The 22471-nt window shown below is 41.7% G+C and overlaps 1 protein-coding gene across 4 annotated transcripts in view; it reads left to right on the top strand.

The window, feature by feature from the left end:
• LOC124032195 (pleckstrin homology domain-containing family G member 5-like) overlaps positions 1–22471 on the top strand; it is a 116409-nt gene that overhangs the window by 46573 nt on the left and 47365 nt on the right. For 2 of the 4 annotated variants that reach the window (XM_046344402.1, XM_046344401.1), the window contains exon 2: positions 149–225. In XM_046344402.1, the coding sequence (XP_046200358.1) occupies positions 149–225 (77 nt within the window). Of the gene's footprint in view, positions 1–148; positions 226–21989; positions 22108–22471 lie in introns of those variants that run through there. The other 2 variants (XM_046344403.1, XM_046344405.1) reach the window with 2 other exon arrangements.

The following is a 22471-nucleotide window of genomic DNA, read 5'->3' on the forward strand; positions in this document are numbered from 1 at the left end:
TGCCAAAACTATAGTTTGTTAACAAGATATTTGTGGCTTGGCTGAAAAACGAGTTTTAATGACTCCAACCTAAGTGTATGTAAACTTCCGACTTCAACTGTATGTGGAGGTGTGTTTTTCTTATGGTCTTTCCTCTGCTGTGTTCCAGATGAGAAGCCCATTCAGGAGGAGGACTGGGTGGTGTGCCAGCACGCTGAATGCCCCGGCCGTCGCCGAGCCTCGAAGGTAATACACATCCTGGGATGGGCTGGTCTGTTTGAAGGCACTACAGCCCAAACCATGGTCAAATAAATCCATTGCAAGGAGAGCTCAGTGTGTAACTTTATTTAATTTGGCTTGTCCCTTTGGACAGAACTCTTAAGGCTACATGAGGTGCAGCTTGAGTCCATAAGACTCCATAAGAGCCCCCAAGTCCTTTACCCCCCCCTTCGACGTAGCCAGACAGTATTGAAGCTCTCTATGGTGGGGCCCCTGTTACATACAACATGATCAGAGAGGAGCAGGGAGACTCCTTTTCTTCTGTTAGGTGTTAAAAGGGTGTTAGACGTGAGGCTGTGTCTGGCCACTAGACTGTGAAATTAATTTGAATTTTTCCTTTGAAGCCTTTCTGAAAAGTGGACCATAGCCAGGCGGCCAGATGAACCAAAGCAGTGTTTGTCTACATTTATGTGTGTGTTGATCTGTGCACCGGGGGAAAAAGTCCACGTCACTGTATCCCTTCTGTCTGTATTAGCTGTATTTTTCCCTCTGTATCTGTGACAGAGCAAGCAGCCCCTCCCTTTCACAAAAAATGGAAATGATGGACTGGAGTGAAAGAGGAGAAAGTAAGAGAGAGGGGATGGGAAAGAGCACAAAGATGGAGGATGACGACGTCACAGCACACACAAATAATAGTTATAGATAAGGCCAGTTATAGAAGCATATTATACAAAAAGGAATAAAGGAAGTCAGGAGGGAGGATTGAGTAGATGGCTGGGGCTTCACATGTTATTGAGCAGATCCTCCTCCCCCTCCTTTCCCTGATAGATCAAAGCACCCCTCTTCTCTTCCCACACTCATGTTATAACAGGCGATAAGGCTCTTCTTCTGCAGGCCTTTTAGGATTTGTTTTGTAAAAGTTGAGCAAGAGTAAAGCCATGTACACAGTGGTTAAAGTGTCTACATTTATGTGTAACTTTTTGCACCGGGGAGGCTGGGTGAAGTGTCTATTTGTTGGGTATATAACAATTGCACCGGGGAGGCTGAGTGAAGTGTCTACATGTGTGTGTTGACCTGTGGGGAGGGGAGGCCAGTCGGACTGACACTACCTGTCTCCTTGGCTGAGGTCATGGGCTGACGTTATGTAAAGAGATTAGGATAAGGCCTGTTAGTTATGGGGAGGGGACTGGAATAGGAGGGGGAGGATTGAGAAGATGGCTGGGGACTGGGGGGGGGCTTGTTTTCAACTGCAAGAAACAGCTCAGCCTTTATCTCTTCTTTCTCTGACTTTTTCTGGCAGATTTCCATTGAATACCCTTGATTTGTCCAGTCAGCTGACAAAACTGAACCTGTCAGAGGATGGACAGCAATGCCTTGTCCCTTCACTTGTAACTTTTTTCCCCCCACACAAGTATTTATTAGGTATATAACAATTAGTTTAAAAATATATATATTTTTGGTAGATAAATATATCCATACACGCACGCATGCATACATACACACATATACATACACATACCTATATAGACATACATACTTTTTAAAGAATATACCTTTATTATTATTCTCCGAAAACCCTACCACCGATCCCCCAATTGAAGTAAACTAATGAACACTTCGGCTTTTACCTTCAATTTATACACATTTTACAGGCAGTCTATTTTACAATAGATAGGTTTGTTTGTTTTTAGTCCTTCCTCTATTTCTGATGTCCATCCAGTTTGATTTCTATGTGGAACTGTCAGCTCCATTTCAGTTCTGAACCTATCTACATTTTAAGACCCTTCCAGCTCCATTCATGTTTTATCTTGCTATTAGTCCCACCCTTCAGCTCCATTCAGCCTCTCCCATCTATCTCTAAACATCATCCATTTTGGATTTATATTTGCTATATATTTTTTGACTGTGCTGTGATGCTTCACAAACGAATTGAACCTTTCTATTCTCATAGCTTCTACAGATTTTAGCAAAAACATTTTTTTTTAAATTTACAATAATGATTATATTATTGATTGATTTATGGCTTTTCAAATCACCTAGTATTGCTATTTGCAGCGTTAGTTTTAGGCAAATGTTGCAATTCTTCAGCCATTCTTGGACCTGTGACCAAAAACGAGCTACATATGGACAATACCAAAATACCAAAATAAATTATCTAATGACTCTGCTTCCTCACAGCAGAATCTGCAGAGCTGGGAAGATTGTAAATCCCTCATATATACACTGCTCAAAAAAAATAAAGGGAACACTTAAACTTCACAATGTAACTCCAAGTCAATCACACTTCTGTGAAATCAAACTGTCCACTTAGGAAGCAACACTGATTGACAATATATTTCACATGCTGTTGTGCAAATGGAATAGACAACAGGTGGAAATTGTAGGCATTTAGCAAGACACCCCCAATAAAGGAGTGGTTCTGCAGGTGGGGACTACAGACCACTTCTCAGTTCCTATGCTTCCTGGCTGATGTTTTGGTCACTTTTGAATGCTGGCGGTGCTTTCACTCTAGTGGTAGCATGAGACGGAGTCTACAACCCACACAAGTGGCTCAGGTAGTGCAGCTTATTCAGGATGCCACATCAATGCGAGATGTGGCAAGAAGGTTTGCTGTGTCTGTCAGCATAGTGTCCAGAGCATGGAGGCGCTACCAGGAGACAGGCCAGTACATCAGGAGACGTAGAGGAGGCCGTAGGGGGGCAACAACCAAGCAGCAGGACCGCTACCTCCACCTTTGTGCAAGGAGGAGCACTGCCAGAGCCCTGCAAAATGACCTCCAGTAGGCCACAAATGTGCATGTGTCTGCTCATACGGTCAGAAACCGACTCCATGAGGGTGGTATGAGGGTCCGACGTCCACAGGTGGGGGTTGTGCTTACAGCCCAACACCTTGCAGGACGTTTGGCATTTGCCAGAGAACACCAAGGTTGGTAAATTCACCACTGGTGCCCTGTGCACTTCACAGATGAAAGCAGGTTCACACTGAGCACATGTGACAGATGTAACAGTCTGGAGACGCCGTGGAGAATGTTTTGCTGCCTGCAACATGCTCCAGCATGACTGGTTTGGGGTGGGTCAGTCATGGTGTGGGGTGGCATTTCTTTGGGGGGCCGCACAGCCCGCCGTGCTCGCCAGAGGTAGCCTGACTGCCATTAGGTACCGAGATGAGATCCTCAGACCCCTTGTGAGACCATATGCTGGTGCGGTTGACCCTGGGTTCCTCCTAATGCAAGACAATGTTAGACCTCATGTGGCTGGAGTGTGTCAGCAGTTCCTGCAAGAGGAAGGCATTGATGCTATGTACTGGCCCGCCCGTTCCCCAGACATGAATCCAATTGAGCATATCTGGGACATCATGTCTCGCTCCATCCACCAACGCCACGTTGCACCACAAGACTGTCCAGGAATTGGCGGATGCTTTAGTCCAGGTCTGGGAGGAGATCCCTCAGGAGACCATCCGCCACCTCATCAGGAGCATGCCCAGGCGTTGTAGGGAGGTCATGCAGGCATGTGGAGGGCCACACACACTACTGAGCCTCATTTTGACTTGTTTTAAGGACATTACATCAATGTTGGATCAGCCTGTAGTGTGGTTTTCCACTTTTAATTTTGAGTGTGACTCCAAATCCAGACCTCCATGGGTTGATACATTTGATTTCCATTGATAATTATTTTTGTGATTTATTTCTTATTAAAAGTATTTAATAAGAATATTTCATTCATTCAGATCTAGGATGTGTTATTTTAGTTCCCTTAATTTTTTTGAGCAATGTATAACATTCTATTAGTTGCAAGAATTCTGTATAGTAAATTAGAAGTTTTGCATCCAACGTTGTTTTGCGTATCAATTCATAAACCATGTGCCATGGAATGGGTACATCGAAAATCTCTTCCCAACTATTTTGCAATTTATATGGCACAGCTGTCAGTTTTTGGTCCTTAAATGAAATTGGTATATGTTTTTATTTATCACACTTTTCTTGAACCATTTATGTTCTTTAATACAGGGCCGACATATAAGTTCCTTACTTTTTCCCCTTCTACTTGCCTCTTCCATTTTTGTGGTAATGCTGCAATTAATTGGTTTTTATTTTGGGTAGAGCAGACATTTCCATATGTCTGTGTTAGCTGCATGTGTGACAACTCCACCAGTCCTATTTATGATATCATTCACAAAAATTTTACCTTTAAAAAAAAAAAAAAATCTTTGAAAAATTGTTTAAAAAAAAATCTTAGTATATTTGAATTTAACCACCATTTGTTGTATTATTTGTTCTGTCTTTTCAGGTGGATTAAACTGAAATTGCAACCAACTTTCTAAGGCTTGTTTAAAAAAGAAAGATATTTTGGAGATTATTTCCTTTTCAAACAATCGAAAGTGGGCCGGTGTAATCTGAATAAAGGGGAAAAGGCCATTCTTGAACATAGGATGAGACAATCATACAAATTTACTAGAGAACCAGTTTGGATTTAAGTATAACTTTTGTATGACTGATGCCGTTAGTGAGCGGTCTAATGCATTAATATTTAATAATTTCCGCCCTCCAAAATCATATTTGTTATATAAATAGGCCCTTTTAATTTTATCTAGCTTGCCGTTCCAAATAAAATTGAATATTTTATGTTCATATGATTTAAAAAGCAGGACACTAAGTGTAGGCAAAACAATAAGCAAATAGGTAAACTGTTATATGACTAAAGAGTTAATCAGGTTGGTTTTTCCACAAATAGACAGTTATTTTCCTTTCCATGGTAGCAAGCTCTATTTTTGCTAACTTTCTATAAAAATGCATTGGAGTGAGAATTTCTTTCTTTTCGGATTTGTATACAGAGTATGTCCACATCTGTCAGACTATTTTATTGGTAAACTACATGGTAATGTAAAATTTGCTTTTTTTAGTGGTCCAAAATGCCAGGGTAGTGGGTTCAATCCCCGGGACCACCCATACGTAGAATGTATGCACACATGACTGTAAGTCGCTTTGGATAAAAGCGTCTGCTAAATGGCATTTATTATTATTATTATTATTATTATATATTAAAATATTTACCTATCATAATTTGGTTTTAATCCAGAGAGAATAGCAAAAGTATCTAGATCCTCTGAGGATTTCACTGTTAGTCTACACCTGTTGTTTACCAAGCATGTGACAAATACAATTTGATTGTGTTTGTTTTCTTCAGTTGGCAGACAGAGCAGCAGAGAAAGGACCATGAATCCAGTCTCCAGGCTGTGACAGGTCTGGTTTTAGACACCAGGGGTCACTAGTGAAGCAGCCTCATCTCTTGCTATTCTCTCTTGTTTCCTCTTTAATGGCCTGTATTGCACAAGCATTCGAGACATGATTTAGAGCAATTTAAATATACACTTTGTATTATATCCAATGTGGTTTTAAATAAACTTGTCAAAGAAGCCATTTGACTTACAACAGAAATATGAAACTTTCTGAGTATTTTAAGGAGTTTGAACTGAGCTTGCTTCTTGCAACAGGTCTTTACACTGAAGTCTCTTTCCTCCTGTTATGTCTCCATTCTGTTTGAGCATTCTTGGTCTTTATAGCTCTGGCTTTTGGTCTCACTGCATACTGTAGTATTTGATTAGTTCCCTTCTGCAGTAACTCTGATCCTCAGGCATTGTGTCTGTTCCAGTTGCAGCATGAGCCCTGGCTGGCGTGGCGGGAGTTGAGTTCACCTGTCCTGTTCACTGGATCAATCCAGGCTGTTCTGAGGTACTGGCAGTGCCTACTATAGCTGTCTACAAGTCGAGTCTTCATCACATTATTCAACACTACCTGTACTGAGGTGTGCCTTAGATAATATAATAATAAGATAACGCTTTAATGTGTTTCCATAGGGTTTGAACATTAATTTGAACCTTGTTGTAAGGTCTGTGACACCTCCCCTCGTTGTTATTTATTGTTACTACTTTTACTTTAGTTTATTTAGTAAATATTTTTTTATTTTTTTTCTTAACGGCATTTTTGGTTAAGGGCTTGTAAGCATTTCACCTGTTGTATTCGGCACATGTGACAAAATCTAATTTTATTTAATCTGTGAATGTTTTTCAGGCCGATAGCTAGTCCTTAGCCCTAAATTAATACTGAACCGACTGACTGCTGTTAAGCAGCCCCAGTAGCAGTCTTGTTACGTACAGTAAGGAGATGAGGAGACCAGTCTGAGCTCGCTCTGGGACACAGGTCTCTCAAATATACACCCCTCCCCCTCTGTCACTGCAGGACAGGATCAGACAGGGCCCCTAAAGGTGTGGGTTCCCATGGCAATGTGCCCCACCTAGGACAAACATCTGGAGGGAGGGAGGGAGGGATAATGGATGGATGGAAGGGGAAGAGAGGTGGGGCAGAGGAAGAGGAGACAAGTTTCAATCAGCTGATTTACTTTTTTTTTCTTGCTCTTATTTTTTTTCCTCATTTCTTCTTTGTTTTGTTTCATTGGTATTGGTTTCACTTGGTGGGTTTCCATATTTCTTCCTGCCCCTTGTGTATCTATTTGATGACTACTTCTCTGAGGTTGTTTTCTATGGATGTAATATTATCCACGCGTTAAAGCTACTTACTAATGAAACAACCCCTGCAGCTTCCAGCAGAATTTATGATTTAAATAATTATTGTCAAAAGCCACTGTCAGCAATTCAACACTTCGATCTACACTGAGTATACCAAACTGGCACCTATGATCATATCCTGTTCAAAGGCACTTATATCTTTTGTCTTGTCCTTTCACACTCTGAATGGCACACATACTGTACGCAGTCCATGTCTCGAGGCTTAAAAGGTCTCCTCCCCTTCAACTACACTGATTGAAGTGGATATAACAGGTGACTACAATTAGGGAGCAGAGCTTTTACCTGGATTCAACTGGTCAGTCTGTCATGGAAAGGGTAGGTGTTCTTAATGTTTTATACACTCGGTGTATATAGTGAGACTGAAACTCAGGAATTGAACCTCTATTTCCAAGTACAGCATTCACTCTTAGGTTTGGTAAGTTAGTCAGGTACAGAGGTGTTAAGCTGTCCGTACTGGGGTACATAATGATGCTTCCCTGGCCTGCCTGGCTCTCGTCAGGCAAGAGTCTGGCTGTAGCCTCATGGACGGATTAGAGGAATATTTAAAGCAGCTGTGCTTATCCCTTTAATGTTCATCCTGCCCTTTCTCCTTCTTTCTTTGTCTTTTTTTTGTTCTGGGATAATGAGGAACACAGTCTGATTGAAAAGGTCTTGGACCCGAGGGGATCAGCCAACACTGGAGCATGATTTATAGATGTACTCTGAATAATGGGAAGTGGAATTGTATAGCACTGTGTGTGAGGGCATAAGCACGTGTGTGTGTGTGTGTGTGTGTGTGTGTGTGTGTGTGTGTGTGTGTGTGTGTGTGTGTGTGTGTGTGTGTGTGTGTGTGTGTGTGTGTGTGTGTGTGTGTGTGTGTGTGTGTGTGTAGGCATACCCATGTGCAAACCCTTTCATATCCATTTGAAAGTAGCCCAATATTCTATGTGCTTAGAGTACTGTGTCCTGACTGTCTCGGGCTGTTGATTTGTGAATACACACATACTTCTACCATCCCGTTGGTCACTCCGCTATGGTGATTCATATCACTTGGAGCATTCAAATGTCTGAGTACGTCACTCTTGATTGTCATCCGTATATTCCTCACAGCTTGTATTGCCGTTTATATAACAAGCACCAAAATCGATATAGCTTAAGTAGACAAGTTAATGAGTTGAAATGAGAGCGCACAGTCTCCTAGGGGTTCCTGAGAAGGAAGGATGACCTCAGTTTCTGTGTAAGAGCCCAGAGGAAAGTTTTCCCTGTATGAGAAGTCAGATACTTTGTCCCTTATGGCACCCTATTCCCTATTTAGTGCACTACTTTTGACTACGGCCCATATGGGTCTTTTCAAATGTAGTGCACTACATAGGGAATAGGGTACCAATTGGGACTGTGCCAGAATAACTGCTGCTGGCATGGGTGGGCTCTGCTGTGGTGGGACTGTGATGTTAGACTCCCAATTTGGCCATTGGGATTGCAAGGCTAATGGTTTTTTAATGTGAAGTACATAGAGAAAGTTAAGTGCGGGGTTTTGATATGCCTGTTAGACTGGCAATTCAATCATCTTTACAGGGAAACCAATAACGCTAACGATAGCTTTTACATTAATTTCATCCCATTTTCTTTTTTTACCGGACGTGATTTATGGAAATGTTTGGGGTAACAGAATTTAAGTATTTAAACGTCATAGGCTACATCTCACTTATGTGACACTGTAGTATGGTTGAATTGGCTGAGGACAGGAAAGCATTTGCTATCTATGAAGTGATTTCATCCCATAAAGTGCAGGCTATAAGCTCCTCAATGACAAGAATAATAGTTAAGGTATTTTGCACGCCAGTGGATATACTACTTCAGGTAGCATTACTGTATGATAATTCACTTATCTTAATCGTTGTTTTGTACATTATGAATACAGGCATGTACACAGAGGGCGATTTGGGTAGAAATTGGTGGAGGCTATAGCCAATCATGAAGCAGCGGCTGAAGTGTGACCTTGTACATCTGTACAGGATCATCCAGGATGAGTATAATAATAATTTATAGGCATACCTGTGTAGTCTGAGGTTGTAAGGAGAGGCCTTTGCCCAACCCTTCTCTACCCTTCTCTACCCTGTCCTTTACCAAAACAGACCGCAATCTCATTTTACCCTGCAAGGCAAAGCAGTTACACAGCTGATTCAACTAATAAAGTATTAATTGAAGACTGAGTAGTTGTATAGGTGTGTGTGATAAAGTTGAGCCCTATAGATAAGCCCTAATGGGATAAATGGTGGGTCCCCCTGCTTGAGGTAAAGTACCAGTGTTCGTCTGCAGCAGACCTAGAATCGTAGTCAGCCTCAGAAACAAGCTACAACAAGCTTTTCACTCCACAGAACTCCATTGCACAGTCATCACCTATGAGCCAATCACAGAGCTTGTTATACTGTACTTTTCCATGACTCTTTTGAAGTGGTCATTGTGAATGAAGGGGGTGTTTTCAAAGTAGTCCCAGGGACCATCAGAATACTGCTGAAAATATTTGTATCTCGTTCTCAGTGACAGTGTCAGGTTTCTATTGAAGTGTGTTTTTCTTGAAATTCTTTAGAAAGTGACTAGAACTCTGACATCAGAAGTCAGGGATGGGCTACCTGCCGCCTCTTTGATGGGGGTGGGGGCCACAAAAAATCTGAACCCACATCCATCCTATGTGATGTAGAGAAAATGTTGCATTTTTAAAGCAAGTTTGCTGGCAATTCTACACATTTTGCCATGGGGCGAAAAAGATTTAACCATTTTAGAACTCATTTCATGCAATTCTACTCAGTGTAACGACGTTCGTCTGTTGTAAGAAGAGTCGGACCGAAATGCAGCGTGTAGGTTACTCATGACTTTAATGAAAGAAAATACGAGGTACATGAAAATAACTGAAACTAAATACAAAAACAACAGAACGGAACGTGAAACTAATTACAGCCTATCTGGTGACTACAACACAGAGATGGGTACAAACACCCACGAAATACAAAGCGAACTCAGGCTACCTAAATACGGTTCCCAATCAGAGACAACGAAAAACACCTGACTCTGAGAATCGCCTCAGGCAGCCAAGCCTATACCACACCCCTAATCAGCCGCAATCCCAAATAATACAAACCCCAATACGAAACACAACATATGTCACACCCATGTCACACCCTGGCCTACCCAAACATATAACAAAAACACAAAATACAATGACCAAGGCGTGACACTCAGTTCAACATGGGGCAGAGAGGAAAATTAGCTGTTATTTTAATGTAATATGAGTGAGACTGACGAACAAAATCAATTGAGGCTCCATGGCCGGTAATTCGACCATGATAACAAGTTTCTATAGCTGGCCACTAAACCAATTTAGTAATGTAAATGTTAGTCACTCAATTATCCATGTCAGCTATCTGTGACTGACATAACGAGGGAAAACTGCTGATGCACAACCAAATTTTGAAAATGCACCTTGTGAATTCTACTATTCTAACCCCTTAAGAATTCAAATAACAGCTAATCAAGCTATGAAGACAGTTATCAGATTGAAATTAGTCTGCTGTTCTTCCTGGAGAGATTTACCTTGATTAGTAGTAGACTTGTGTACTAACGTCACATAAAATTTAATTGCAATGCAGAAAAGAAAAGATGGCCCTGTATTCTGGTGTATAGAAACTAGGCCTAAGGCATTTGTTTTGCATCCAACAATAACAAACATGTAGTGTGATGTGTGCCGATCGGTAAATGTCTTGTCAGGAAGGTATTCAGAACCAGAAGGAGGTCCCTGTGACGATGGTGACGTCAACCCTAGGCCCCATGGGTCTCTTTGACAGGAAGCAGACGGCACAATAACAGGAAGAGGGCACCTGACCGACCGACACTCCAATGGAAATGGCCTTGGGCTGAAAGGGAGTCCGGGACAACCAATATAACTGCCTACTTCAAAGACTTTTAAAACGAGGCCCCCAGTGGCGAGATGATGGGTTGAAACAACATAAATCCAAATCCCTCCTCGCATGCAAGGCTCTGCTCTTCTTCGTGGCAAACCAAACTAAAAGCCTGTATAATTGTTGGTTTGGACTGATTTCTGAGGGAGGGAGTCTACAGGGTGGCTGAAGCTAATGAACTCTTTAAGAATGACTGTCTGTCTGTCTGTGTGACGGCCTGTCTGCTTTCAATTATGAGGAACAGTGCGCTAGATTGTCTCCCAAATCCAAAACATGTTATTATCGCGGATAAGATGAGTAATAGTAGGCAAATCTTTAAGTTGAATTAACTCGCAAACTAAACTAACAACCCCTGGAACTTCCAACATAATTCATAATGAAATAATTAGGCAATATTTCTCCTTTTGTCACCCTTCTCGCTCTCTCTGTACTTTCTACATACCTTTTTTGCTCTGTTTTATCTCTTTTTGTTTTGATATGTGTCCATCTCTTGAACTCTCCTTGTGAGAATTTCTGGGCTTCTAGGTCAGGGAGGCTTTAATGCCAAGGTCAGGCATCAAGGGAAGGTCTCCTCTATACACAGTACACACTCCCCCTCTCCTCCCCAACAATGGCATTGCCACTAGAGACTAATCCTTCAGGGTAATTGCCTGACTGCCACTCCCTCTTTTTAAATATAGACTGCTGTAATTGAGGTTGGCAACAGGGGGTGGTGGGGCGGGCAGAGGGGTGGGCGGGGCACCAGTACTTCGACTTGTTTTGAACAGGTGAGATTAGAGGGAACAGGGAAGAGATGAGTTTGGCTTTCCAACCGAACAGAACAGACTCTTCCCCAAACTGTGCCTCCAGCCATGGAATCCTGAACAGTTTTTCTGAGCTGGTTAATTGAGGACTTAAATGAGGCTCATATAGTAGGCTTAGGTTTAATGACAAAACGGAGAGCAGTGTACTGGCCCATGTTTGTGGACAGGACAGCGCTGTAGACCCAGCGAAGACATGGGGATGAAGGCAGTAGTGTCTGATTATTACAGCCACCAGCAGTTTTAACAGTATTGAGGTTAATGTCCTTGTATGGGAGGCTCCTAGGTTAAGATTATTCCAAAATCATGTCTTCAAGATTGAAATCATATAAGAAACAGTTTATTTAATTTTTTATCTGAAAAGTAAACAAGTTCAGTTCTCCAACACTTCTCACACATTTCCTCCCATTGATAAGAACTAATTTTACTACATAGGCGTAAACCACTAAACACCTCCCCCACTTATTTTCCTGTCAGCGCTTTTTAAAGCACATCTATTCCGTCCTCTGACCTTTTGACACAGAGGTCAGGAGTCAAACACAGGGACAAATTGGAGCTGAATACAGAGCAAGATAGACAAGGGTAGAGAGAACCATGTGCGTGTGTCTGCTTGTAGGTCTGTGACTGGCTAGGCTGAGGCTCAGAGGCTGACGGTGGTGTAATGTGCGTTGGGGGGGGGGGGGGGGGGGGGGGGTTCGTAAATACAGCAGAGGCAGCAGCAGCTCACATGCTCATTCTGGGTGATTCTTCACGAAACTAGAACAAACCAGACCATTTTGCAGATTTTCATGAAATTGAATCCATAGAAGGGACCTTTGGAAGGATTGTTGACATATATTTGACATGTTGACATTTTGTATCTTAAAGTATCATTGAGAAACACTTTGGGAGGGGGCTGGTGGTCCTTCCGCAGAATATTTTGGGGCAGGTAAATGCATTTTTACACAATCCAATATGGTGTCTCTATTTAGAAGAAAAGTAAGCAAAAATGCCTACAGTCATCAAGCTAGATAAGAGATGATTATTAAATAAGTAATTAACAAGACTGAACTAGATCAAAAGTAATTAAATAATACATATTGTGTTGTACCTTTAACCAATAGCCTAACAAATGAACAACTCTTTACTTTTCATTGTTTTTATTAAGAAATCTTCTCACATTTGACAGCCCGAGCCGCCTACATGCCGGACCCCAACCAGCCTAGTCAATAACTCAACTCCCTCCCAACCCATTTTCCTTAACGGTTCACACCTTATTTTTTTAATTCCCTAAGGGAAAGGTAAAAAACACAAGCACATACGGTGCCTTCGGAAAGTATTCAGACCCCTTGACTTTTTCCAGATGTTGTTATGTTACAGCCTTATTCTACCATGGACTAAATACAAAGACATCCTCAGCAATATACACACAATATCCCATAATGACAAAGGCAAAACAGGTTTTTAGAAATAGTTTAAAATGTATCAAAACTAAACAAACACCTTATTTACATATGTTTTCAGACCCTTTGCTATGAGACTAGAAATTGAGCACCGGTGCATCCTGTTTACATTGATCATGCTTGATGTTTATACAACCTGATTGGAGTCCACCTGTGGTCAATTGAATTGATTGGACATTATTTGGAAAGGCACACACCTGTCTATATAAGGCCCCACAGTTGACAGTGTATGTCAGAGCAAAAACCAAGCCATGAGGTCGAAGGAATTGTCAGTAGAACTCTGAGACAGGATTGTCTCGGCACAGATCTGGGGAAGGGTAACAAAACATTTCTTCAGCGTTGAAGCTCTCCAAGAACACAGTGGCCTCATTTAAGAAAGAAGACTCTCAGACCATGAGTAACAAGGTTCTCTGGTCTGATGAAACCAAGATTGAACTCTTTGGCCTGAATGGAAACCTGGCACCATCCCTACAGTGAAGCATGGTGGTTGCAGCAGCATGCTGTGGAGACTGGAAGCCTAGTTATGTACAGAGAGAACCTTGATGAAAACCTGCTCTAGAGCACTCAGGACCTCAGACTGGAGCGAATGTTCACCTTCCAACAACTCTAAGCACACACCCAAAACAACGCAGGTGTGGCTTCGGGACAAGTCTTTGAATATCCTTCAGTGGCCCAGCCAGAGCCCGGACTTGAACCTGATCGAATATCTCTGGAGATACCGAAAATAGCTGTGCAGCAACGCTCTCCAGCCAACCTGACAGGGCTTGAGAGGATATGCAGAGAAGAATGGGAGAAACTCTCCAAATACAGGTGTGCCACGCTTGTAGCATCATACCCAAGAAGACTTGCAGCTGTAATCGCTGCCAAATGTGCTTTAACAAAGTACTGAGTAAATGGTCTGAATACGTACAGTACCAGTCAAAAGTTTGGACACACCTACTCATTTATTTTTCTATCAAAACTATGAAATAACACACTTTTTTGGTTACTACATGATTCCATGTATGTGTTATATTTGAGATTCTTCAAAGTAGCCACCCTTTGCCTTGATGACAGTTTTGCACACTCTCTTATTCGACAATGTAGAAAATAGTAAAAATGAAGAAAAACCCTTGAATGAGTTTGTGTCCAAACCTTTGACTGGTACTGTACATTGACACAGAAACAGCAAATCCTCCATATAAATGTAATTTTAGAGGACTAATTGTAGAGCTCTTTTTACTTGCAGACAATATACAGTAGCTGGGTCCCCCCGTCCTGTCCTTAATGGTCCACCACCCTGCAGCGCCCCAACCCAACACACCCCACTCAACTTTAGGATCTTAGTGAAGCATTACTTATTGGTTTCGGGTGTGTTAGACCAAGGCCAGAGTGACCTACAGGACGGCAGACCTAAATACGTATCTCCCCTGACGTGGGCATGTTTTCAATAGACTAAAGTCGTACTGGATTCCATATAAGTCATCCAGACCTAATGAAAGTTGCCCAGTATACCCTTAGTCTTGTAATAAATCAAATCTAGTGATACATAACTGGGAGGATAATCCATTTCTTCCAATTAATGACAATGCACTTCTTAGCCGCTATAAATGCTTAGTTACACAGTTTCTTCAGATAAGTCTCCAGTATCAACATTTCCAAGCAAACAAAAATGGAGAAGGGAGAATCTGTAGTCATGCTGAGATAAAATAACAACTCTTTGCCAGAATTCAGCCAGCCTGCACAAGAACCAAAACATATGCAAATATGACCCCTTTTGTGTGTTACACCTCCAAATCAAATTAAAATCAAATGTTATTGGTCACACACATGGTTAGCAGATGTTATTGCGAGTGTAGAGAAATGCTTGTGCTTCTAGTTCCGACAGTGCAGCATTATCTAACAAGTAATCTAACAATTCCACAAAAACTACCTAATACACACAAATGTAAGTAAAGGGATGAAATAAGAATGTATCAATCTATGGATGAGCCATGACAGAGCTTATATAGGCAAGATGCAGTAGATGGTATAATGTATGAGTAATGCAAGATATGTAAACATTAGTGAAGTGGCATTGTTTAAAGAGACTAGTGATCCATTTATTGAAGTGGCCAGTGATTTTAAAGTCTATGTATATAGGGCACAGCCTCTGTGCTAGGGGTGGCTATTTAACAGTCTGATGGCCTTGAGATTGAAAAAAAAACGGTTCAGTCTCCCGGTCCCAGGTTGATGCACCTGTACTGACCTCGCCTTCTGAATGGTAGTGGGTTGAACAGGCAGTGGCTTGGGTGGTTGTTGTCCTTGATGATCTTTTTGGCCTTCCTGTGACATCAGGTGCTGTAGGTGTCCTAGAGGGCAAGTAGTTTGCCCCTGGTGATGCGTAGTGCAGACCGCACCACCCTCTGGAGAGCCTTGCATTTGTGGCCGGTAAAGTTGACATACCAGGCGGTGATACAGCCCGACAGGATGCTCTCAATTGTGCATCCAAAAGTTTGTGAGGGGTTTTAGGTGACAAGCCAAATTTCATCAGCCTCCTCAGGTTGAAGAGGTGCTATTGCGCCTTCACCACACAGTCTGTGTGAGTGGACCATTTAAGTTTGTTCATGATGTGTACACCGAGGAACTTGAAGATTTCCACCTTCTCCACTGCTGTCCTGTATATGTGGATAAGGGGGTGCTATGCTGTTTCCTGAAGTCCACAATCATCTTCTTTGTTTTGTTGACGAGTGAGGGGTTGTTTTCCTGACACCACGTTCCAAGAGCCCTCACCACCTCCCTGTAGGCTCTCGTCGTTCGTAATCAAGCCTACTACTGTTGTGGTCTGCAAATTTGAATGAGTTGGCGGCGTGCATGGCCAGGCAGTCATGGGTGAATAGGGAGTATAGGCGGGGGCTGAGCGCGCACCCTTGTTGGGCCCCAGTGTTGAGGATCAGTGAAGCGGAGATGTTGTTTCCTACCTTGACCACCTGGGGGCGGCCCGTCAAAGTCCAGGACCCACTTGCACAGTGCGGGGTTGAGACCCAGGTCCTCAAGTTTAATGATGAGCTTGGAGGGTACTATGGTGTTGAATGCTGAGCTGTAGTCAATGAACCACATTCTTACATAGGTATTCCTCTTGTCCAGATGGGATAGGGCAGTGTGCAATGTGATGGCGATTGCATCGTCTGTGGACCTATTGGGGCGTTATGCAAATTGAAGTGGGTCTAGGGTGACAGGTAAGGTGGAGGTGATATGATCCTTGACATTTTTGTTTTACTTGTTTTGTCATTGGGAAAAGCCTCTATCAACCCTTGATACATTTTGGAAATGAACTTTGGAGGTTTGTCAGACGGCCTTAAAATAGCACCTGGCTTGTCCAGAGTTTTCTGCACAGAGAGCATAGTGTTATATCTGCAAAAATTCACCTCATCTCCGTAAGACTGGTCTTCCCTGGCTGCCTGACCCTGCTGAGACCCCTGTCACCATCTGATCCTCCTAAAATAAGGCATGACAAATAATTACCTTGGTGTACATTTATACATTATATTATCCAAGAATATAATCAATGGTTCAATAATTAAAATTACCATTTTTCCCAGATCAGACTGTAGCTTTGCTTAAGCTGCTGTACTGTAGGTCTACCCATCAATTCAAGATGGAACTTTGTATCATTCACTGATATTGTTATTATAGAGCAAAATTCACCTGAGCTCCGTAGACTGGTCTTCCCTGGCTGTCTGACCCTGCTGGTACCCCTGTCACCAACTGATCCTGCTAAGACATGATCAGCATAGGGTTGTGTACTGACTGCGCTAGAGGGCTGCATTCCCGTGGGATGCCTCTGGGACATGCAGGTCCAGACAGATCATTGTGGTGTGGTCTCCGTTTCTCATGCTGCCAGCAGGAGCACAGATCATTGTGGCGTGGTCTCCGTTTCTCATGCTGCCAGCAGGAGCACAGATCATTGTGGCGTGGTCTCCGTTTCTCATGCTGCCAGCAGGAGCACAGATCATTGTGGCGTGGTCTCCGTTTCTCATGCTGCCAGCAGGAGCACAGATCATTGTGGCGTGGTCTCCGTTTCTCATGCTGCCAGCAGGAGCACAGATCATTGTGGCGTGGTCTCAGTTTCTCATGCTGCCAGCAGGAGCACAGATCATTTGTAAACAGTCCTCATTTCTGCTTTGTGTGCATTAGCCTACCTTTTGTATTAGAAGTCTTTTTCACATTCACAGTCAGAATTCGGTACTTCAACTTCAGTAGCCTTCCTCTCCAATCAAGTAATGCAATCATTGAAAAGAAAAAGCGCACATAGGTTAGGCTGTTAGGCTGCTAAGGTGAGCGAGCGTTGAACCTTTTTCATTTTCATTGATTACCCATTTATTTGTCTCTGCCTGCAAATCGTCCTGCTAAAAGGTAGGCTATATCCAATAGGTCTATACAAAACGTTGCAAGAGTTGCTGTCATCATTCTTGCTCCTTAAAGTTCAGTAGCTATACTTGCGAGATCAGGTATAGCGTGTTTGGTCTCATTTAAATAGAGTAGCCTAAGCATGGGTGATGAAGCATGGGGCAGTTATCTTTCCAAGGAAATGTACGTCCTAAATAGGCCTATGATTAGACTATAGTTTACTACCTAGAAATAGGGCTAAATATTGATCACCCATATGTCTTTGTCTGAAAAACATTCCACTCCTAAAAGCTAGTCTATATAAATAGCTCAATAGAAAGTACAAGTCTCTCCAACAGTTTACCCGACCGCTGAGGCATCCACATGGTTCTGTAGCAGACCGTTGCTGCTTTTTGTATCATATCGCAATGATAAAACAGCCCCAGTGAAAGTTGCGCCCCTTCTGAGAAATAATTTAAGTTTGAACATTTGTGACATTTTGGCCTTACCCAGACCTCCTTTTAACTCTCTAATGTTTAATCTGTATGTGCAACAAAGGACAAATTGGTGTCATGCTGAATGTTTATTTATTTTACCTTTATTTAACTAGGCAAGTCAGTTAAGAACAAATTCTTATTTTCAAAGCCTAGGAACAGTGGGTTAACTGCCTGTTTAGGGGCAGAATGACAGATTTTGTACTTTGTCAGCTCGGGGATTTGAACTTCCAACCTTTCGGTTACTAGTCCAGCACTCTAACTACTACGCTACCCTGCCGCCCCAATGTATAGAAGCTTTACTTCTTGCTTTGTAATATGAGTAGTATTTTGATTTCAATAACAATGTTCTGATATTAATACTGTATATGAACACTGAAAATGTTACATTTTGGCATAGTAACAGTAGTGGAAAAAGTAACCAATTGCCATACTTGAGGAGAAGTAAAGTTATGTTAATAGAAAATTATATCTTAATAAAAAGTGAGTCGCCCAGTAAAATACTACTTGAGTAAAAGTCTAAAAAATATCTGATTTTAAATATACTAAAATATCAAAAGTAAAAGTATAAATCATTTGAAATTCCTTATAAATTAAACAAACCAGATAGCGCACCTTCTTAGTTACGGATAGCCAGAGGCACACTGCAACACCAGACCTAATTTACAAATGCGTGTGTTTTAGTGAGTTCGTCAGATAAGAGGCAGTACGGATGACCAAGTATGTTCTCTTGTGAATTGGACCATTTTCCTGTCCTGCTAAGCATTCAAAATGTAACGAGTACTTTTAGGTGTCAGGAAAAATGTATGGAGTAAAAAGTAAATTTATTTTCTTTAGGCATGTGTAAAACTAACCAAAAAACCTATTTAAGTAGTACTTTCAAGTATTTTTACTGAAGTACATTAAACCACTGCATAGTAGGGACAACCAAATGAAGCATTCAAAGAAAAGAACACCATCCCTACAATCAAGCATGGGGAAGGTTTGATAATGCTGTGGGGTTGCTTTGCTGCCTCTAGTACTAATGGCATTGAACATGCTCAAGGTATCATGACATCAGCAGATTTTCAGCTCTTCTGGAGTCTAATGTTCAACCCAGCGTCCAAAAACAGGGTCTCAATTGAAACTTGTGAGTCTTCCAGCAGGAGAACAACCCCAAACACATAAAAAAGGAGTGGTTCAAGAGGAAACATTGGCCTATTCTGGAGTGGCCAGCGAACAGTCCAGATCTGAATCCCATAGCGAGATCTGAAAAAGCAGCTGCTGGAGAGCACCCTCAAACTTTGAAGAATTAGAGAAGTTTTCTCCAGGAAAGTGGGCCACTAAATAGGTGCAGTAAGCTCATTGATGGCTACAATAAGCATTTGTCTGCAGTTGGGGTATACAACTAAGTACTAGCGCTTGGGTGCCAATAATTTTTTTCCCAGGTCCCCTTGTCTTTATTTTCTACATTAAACAGGTTCTGCAATGTTGAAATCCAATAAGGTGTGGAGACAATTTACTTTAGAATAAATAGGGAATTATTTAAGAAAATTTAAAGGATGCCAATATATTTGGCCGCAACTGTATTTTAACAATCCTTCCTCCAAAACACCCTCCTATGGATTACATTTTGTGAAATACCCAAAAACGATGGTCCTGTTTTTGTTCTACTTTTACGAGGAATTCCCCTCCTAGTCTCTTTTCTGTCAGATTATCCAGATTATCAAACACTTTCTCACTCACTCACTGATGGACAAACTTTACTGAACATAAATATAAATGCAACATGCTTAGATTTCTATGATTTTACTGAGTCACCGTTCATATAAGGAAATCAGTCAATTGAAATGAATTCATTAGGCCCTAATCTATGGTTTTCACATGACTGGGCAGGGGCCCACCCACAGAAGCTAGGCCCAGCCAATCAGAATGATTTTTTCCCCCCAATAATGGGCATTGTTACAGACAGAATTACTCCTAAATTTTATCAGCTGTCTGGGTGGCTGGTTTCAGAATAAGCCCGGATGTGGAGGTCCTGGGCTGGCATGGTTACACGTCGTCTGCGGTTATGAGGCCGGTTGGATGTACTGCCAAATTCTCTAAAATGACGTTGGAGGTGGATTATGGTAGAGAAATGAACATTACATTTTTGGCAACAGCTCTGGTGGACATTCCTGCATTCAGCAGGCCAATTGCACACTCCCTCAATTTGAGACAACTGTGGCATTGTGACAAAACTGCACATTTTAGAGTGCTGTCCCCAGCACAAGGTGCAGCTTTGCAATGATAGGCTAATGCGATTAGCATGAGGTTGTAAGTAACAAGAACATTTTCCAGGACATAGACACATCTGATATTGGCAGAAAACTTACATTCTTGTTAATCTAGCTGCACTGTCCAATTTACAGTAGCTATTACAGTGAAATAATACCATGCTATTGTTTGAGAGTGCACAATTTTGAACATGAAAAGTTATAAATAAACAAATGAGACACATTTGGACATTCTTGAAACAACATTTTGAACATAGATGCAATGGTTCATTGGATCAGTCTAAAACTTTAGACATACTGATGCCATCTAGTGGCCAAAATCTAAATTCCACCTGAGCTGGAATAATACATTATGTCCTTTCTCTAGCATTTCAAAGATGATGGTACAAAACAAATACAAAAGACCGGTTGGTTTGTTCTATGTATTATTTTTTAACAGATTTAACAGTATTGTGTGTTCTACTCCATTCACATTTCCACAAACCTAAGTGTTTCATTTCAATATTTTGGCCAGGATGCTCTTGAAAAATACATTTTAAATCTCAATGGCCCTTCCTGGTTAAATAAAGGTTAAATAAAAAATAAAAAATGTTACCAAGAATATGCATATCCTTGCTTCAGGACCTGAGCTACAGGCAGTTAGATTTGGGTATATCATTTTAGGTGAAAATGGGGAAAAAAGGGCTAATTCTTAAAAGGATTAAGATTGTCAGCTTCTTGATATTCCACACCTGTAAGGTTGGATGGGCTATCTTGGCAAAGGAGAAATTTCGCTAACATGATGTCAACAAATTTGTGCACAATTTGAGAGAAATAAGCTTCTTGCATATGGAAAATTTCTCAGATCATTTATTTCAGTTCATGAAATGTGGGACCAACACATATGTTTTATATTTTTGTTCAGTATAGATTAGAGAGGAGCTTCTATCCAGGATGGGACTTTTAATTCTGGTCTGCCTGCCACCAACCTTTTTTTATACTGGGGGTGTGTGATTGAGAAAGCATCCTCCCTCTCTCACAACTTCTCCCACTGTCTGCATTAGTACGGAGGTTCAGTGAAAGCAGGGCTGTTCAATTCTGGTCCTGGAGGGCTGATAAGCTTCTGGTTCTTTTGTTTCTACCTGGTAAATTGCATTCACCTGGTGTCCCAGATCTGAACTTGTTCCTTAGACAGAGAGGATGAAAACCAGAATTATTACGGCTCTCCAGGACCAACATTGAACAGCCCTGAGTGTAAGGATCCCAGCATGTGTCGTTATCATCTACCTAGGATTGTGTAGTTTAGGGTTGATCTTACATTTGGTTCACATCTAGGTGTAATGTATAGGGACAGATGGGATATCATACCTGGCTGAGTATAGCCAGAGTGAAGGTGATAAGGGAATTCTGTTCCTCAATGAGAGTGCTAGTGCAATACACCCGCTAGTTCTGTCTTGACTTGTAAACTCTTGCTCCTCGGGTAGCATAGGTTGACAAACTTCCTCCAGCTGTTCTATAGTTTTTCTCAGTGTTTTGCCGGGTTTGTTTACGTGTTGTGTGCCTCTGACAATGTTAGCTGCCTGCTAGGGATGATGGCACACATACGCACACACATACACGCACACAAATCCAAAGTTTAGTGGCCTTTAAGTCTGGTTTTCCTTAGACGTCGGCATATTCCACATCTGGTTCTTACATCAACAAGCCAAGGTCTTCAGCAGCACCAGCCAGTGTCTCCCCTCTCCGTTTTCATTATATCAAATCCAAAGTGGCTTCCAAACTATCAATTTCCAAGTTGAAAGTGGAACAGCCTGTGTCCAGATCAGCAGTTATCCTAGAGAAAGACCTAATTTGTCTCTAGGAGTTTCCAGCAGCTCCCAAAATCGTTTCGTTTTTTTCTTTCTCACTTCCTCCTTTTTTGGTCATGCACACCGCCTTCCTGCCTGTCTCCTTTCCTTCCCTAAAACTATGGATAGGAAGCCTGGTTGCATCATAGTCCAGCGGTGCAGCCTGAGACAACACTAACTCCCGTCTCAGTGCCCTTGACTGCATTAGTGGAGACCGATCAGCTGCTGGTGAGTGGTTATTTTGTTTTCTCATGTTGTCACTTCGATAACACTTTGTTTACGTGTGAAATGTCAAATAAACACATTTTGATAGATCAGCCAACAAAATCTGCAGTTTTAGGATTGTGTATTTAAAAATGCCTCAGAGTAGATACAGTACATCATGGTTATAGGGCAAAAGGCTTGACATTACCTTTTAGGGAGAAAAGACTTTGACTTCAGGGTGATCTGCGTCTTTTGATATTAAGTACTAGCCTATTTCTCAAGGTGTGGGTGTGCAATCTGTGCATGCATGTGCAGTGTACAGGCAAGGCTCTTCATGTTGAAACACTTTTAGTGGAATGTTTACTTTGTAAAAATAGCTATTTCCTGT

Source organism: Oncorhynchus gorbuscha, linkage group LG03 (assembly GCF_021184085.1).
Source record: "Oncorhynchus gorbuscha isolate QuinsamMale2020 ecotype Even-year linkage group LG03, OgorEven_v1.0, whole genome shotgun sequence".
Lineage (NCBI taxonomy): Eukaryota > Metazoa > Chordata > Actinopteri > Salmoniformes > Salmonidae > Oncorhynchus > Oncorhynchus gorbuscha.